We start from the raw sequence: 3,649 nt of genomic DNA, 5'->3' as shown, positions 1-3,649 counted from the left end.
CCGAGGGGTGCAGCAGTCCATGCCGAAGTGGTCAGACTCAGTCCATTGACTGGGTAAGGCGGTGCTTAAGATAAGACATCATGCTAAGGTTGTTAGGAGGCGCAAAGTCAGCCCAAATCGGGGGGACCCAGCCGGAAGGTCCTGCTTCGCCGGGGGTGGACAGATTCAGGGTCCTTGGTGGGTGGGTTTGGAGTGGTGGAACTAAGGGCAAAGCAAACAAACAAACAGAGGTGCTGGTTTACTGCTTCGGAGGCAGCAGCTCTTCCACGTTCCACCCCTAACTTAAAAAGAGCCCGGGCTACCCGGGGCAGAGGCTTTTAAAGAGCTGGCAGACCCTCCTCCCCACCTACCCAACCCCCCAGCTTCTGTGAAACTAGAGGGGATGGAGACCTGATAAACCTGTCTTCCCCACCCCCACCCTAAACTTAAAAAAAAAAAAGTAGCCGAAGAAAGCAATTACAATCAGCCTGCCCCAAGAACAAAACCCCACGCCTTCAAATGCACACATCGCATTCCTATCCCTGCATTTGCATAGGACTCATTGGCTGGCACCAGCTAATTGTCTCAAACAAAACTTGATTGGGGCCATTTGCAGAGACAAAGAACTCTCTGGCTAAATAAATAATGCTGATAACAAAGCCCATTGGTGAGAAACAAAGAAACAATTCAAGAAATCTACCTCCCCAGACTGTTGCCTTTCCAGAGCTGATTTTAATTATCTTAGCTTTTTCACCACTCGCAACAGCTTCTAACCTAAAATATCAGCGCATTTAACATCTAAATGTCAACTTGCTAATCGACAAACTTGAGAAAACTGCTTAACCACTATTATTCCACATTTAGAGTCATTTCCAGTCATCATTTTCACCTAATTAGTAGTCTGGGTAATTAGATTTTGAGGCAAGTAACAGATTTATTAGGGTTCTGGAGGACCTTGATTATATATTATATGTGTATAAAGAACCAAAGCTAAATAAACAAAAATCTAACTTTTAATAGACACCCATCAAATATGTAATCATAGTGCAAAAAAAAAAGAAAATTCTTCAAGGCCGGCACAGGGTTTGCTAGAAATTCTGAAGTAAAGTTAGAATCCCACCAATCAGAGAATGAGAGGCCCCACAGCTGCAAGGAGCAAGGGTGCGGGTTTGCAGAGCAAGCCGCTTCCATGTTGATTTTGATGCGTGGAGGCTGCGGGTCCTGCGGGAGGCACATTTTCGGAGATTTGGGTCTTCAGCAGCTCCAGCAGTCCCCTGCTCACTCTAGCTGCCTTTTGAACATTTTAGTTTTGAAGAAAGTAGATACACAAACACCCAAAGTTGTGAAACTAGTGTAATTTCTCCCTACCTTTCAAGTTTCCTACAAGAAAGAGAGCTCAGGCAGAGAAAAGAAAAGGAGGAAAAGGAAGTTATTTACTTTCTTCAGCTGACTGTCTCTCACTCCCCCGAGCCAAGGGATCCCAAACGGACGGGAAGATAGGCCGGCGGTTGGCAAGTCTCGCTTTTTATTTTCCTACTAGATGACATTTCTCCTGCAAGGATCTCTACCTTGCAACTTTGGCCCTCTGAGAGTTTGCTTCAAAATGGCGGATCCAAGGTTAGGAGAAGTTCCTTCTTACTTTTCCAAAGGTCCTACTGAATTTTAATGACTATGGGCTTTCCTATTTACACTGCTTACAAAGGTAGAGACACAAAGTTTCACAAATGGAACGAGGTTACTGCAAGTTCGCCCCATGTATCTTTTTTCCTTTTGAGTTTTCACTTCCCGATTTAAATTCATAGCACCAAAGTTATTCTTTCCACCCTCAGATCTAATTTTGATATCATTTTGTAAATGTCCTTGTTGGAGGAGTTTGTATGATCTCATCAGTAATACTGATCTAGTTGGTCCTACAACAAAGACTTGATGTTTTCTAGTCTCTTTTCTGTTCAAGACAGTGATTTGGAAGCTGTGGAAACAATCTTGCTTTAAAAGACAGTCATTTGTTTGCTTAAATAGCCTGTAAGCTGGAGTTCTTTCGTGTTTAATGCAATCTCACCATACTGGCAAGTTCTGAACAACTACAGAAAAAACTAAAATCCTACCCGGTGCACATGATAAATACGGATGGGTCCGTCCTTACATGCAGAGTTCTCGCCCAATTAGGAACGGCTGAGACATCATACATTAAAGTAGCACATTTCAGTATTGGAAGTGGTAACCGACCGAAAGCGGCGGGACAGCGGTCCTTCTTGGTGCTCCTCTGCCCTTACCTCGCAAAATGGCTAAAGCCCCCGGGTAGACTGCTTCCCCTTTTTATCACTGGGTTCATCCGTAGAAGGAAGTACTCCAAACACAAAACCATGGGGCACTCTCCCCAGCCAGCCTAGGTGTCCACTCCCAGAGGAGAGAGGCCCATTGGCCCTCCACCCAACTTTCAAAGCCCTGCCCGGACTCCTTTCTCCCTTCCTCCCGGAGCAGAGCCTAGAAAGAAAACAGAAATACCTTTTCACGCATCTAAGCCGCAAAACGACTGCTCAGGAGGTGGCCACGGGAGAATCCTACCGAGAAGGAGCGGGCGGCGGACGCGCGGCAAGTTCCCGCAGCCGGTCGGCCAGTGACTCGGGCGTCGCCGCCGCTGCCAGCCCCGCAGCCCGGCAGCCTCGCAGCCCCAGGTCCGGCTCCACTGCCCGCCTCGGCCCGCGCCGCCTTATATCTAACGGTCAATTCGTGCAATCTGTCGCGCCCCCTCCCTCCCCCACCCCCCTTACCGCCTTGGTGTGTGTGTGGTTTTTTTCTACCAGGAGCCTATCTACCAGGTGCTGGGTCATCGCTCTATAATAAGTACACTGGCCGAGAATTAATTATAATAAATGTTTTCTTGATAAACTAACGAGATAATCCGAGGGGCACATTGTCCCTTAATTACAAGGCGCGTGCTCAGCTCCGCTCGGCGCCCGGGCTGATTAATTTTCTGCATGATGGAAAGGAAACAAAACTCCGCGGGCTGGCGGCCGGCCTGCGGCTGGGCGGACCGCGCCGAGCAAAGGAAGACGGAGACGTGCGCGCCCCGCGGACAGCAGCCGGCGCGGCCTCTCTCCTGCGAACTCGAGTGAAAGTTTCTGGCCTCCGGGAATCAAACAACGCTGCCACCCGCGAGGGAGGGCGCCAGGACGCGCCAGAAGGGTTGGCCTGCACTATTCATTATGGCGAGGGGAAAGCCGGGCGCTAGCGCGCGTGGAGAGGTCCGGTGTCCACCTCCTCGGGGGAGGGGTTTCCTCGCCGCCTCCTCTCCGGCGCTCGGACTTTGGAGACTGGAGCGCGTCCCGGGGCGCGCAGAGAAGCCCTCAGCCGCAATGCAGCGCCAGGGCGCGGGGCAGAATGTCAAAGGGCGACTTCCGTCCCCTCCCCAAGCAATCCGCCACTCCAGGCCCTGCTCCCCTCACCCCCCTGTAAAGGAAGGGGGAGAGCCAACTCGGAAGTCTGATGGGGAACTTGGGTTTCAAAAATCTGGCCTGACATCGGACCACGATTTCAAGAGTCACTTGAACGCATCAACACCGAAGACGTGGCCTTGCGACACGTTGCCGAGGCCGGGGGACGGCTGAGACGTTCTGAAGGTCCTCCCGGGGCCGACCCCGAGCGGAGGCCGGGCCGCCGCGCACCCCTC

At 50.9% G+C, this 3,649-nt stretch overlaps 1 protein-coding gene across 1 annotated transcript in view; it reads right to left on the bottom strand.

Moving 5' to 3' along the window:
* The window catches only part of OTX2 (orthodenticle homeobox 2), a 4,659-nt gene extending 3,637 nt beyond the window's left edge, over positions 1-1,022 (bottom strand). Inside the window, exons 1-2 of the mRNA XM_014465267.2 lie at positions 1,004-1,022; positions 24-64 (exon numbers count right to left, since the gene is read on the bottom strand). Of these exons, the coding sequence (XP_014320753.2) occupies positions 24-64; positions 1,004-1,022 (60 nt within the window). The remainder of the gene's footprint in view (positions 1-23; positions 65-1,003) is intronic.
* Positions 1,023-3,649: the final 2,627 nt, after the last annotated feature.

The sequence above is a fragment of the Myotis lucifugus genome, unplaced genomic scaffold, assembly GCF_000147115.1.
Source record: "Myotis lucifugus unplaced genomic scaffold, Myoluc2.0 scaffold_284, whole genome shotgun sequence".
Classification (NCBI taxonomy): domain Eukaryota; kingdom Metazoa; phylum Chordata; class Mammalia; order Chiroptera; family Vespertilionidae; genus Myotis; species Myotis lucifugus.
Note: the sequence above shows the minus strand (reverse complement) of the source record. Positions and strands in the feature narration are given on the sequence as shown.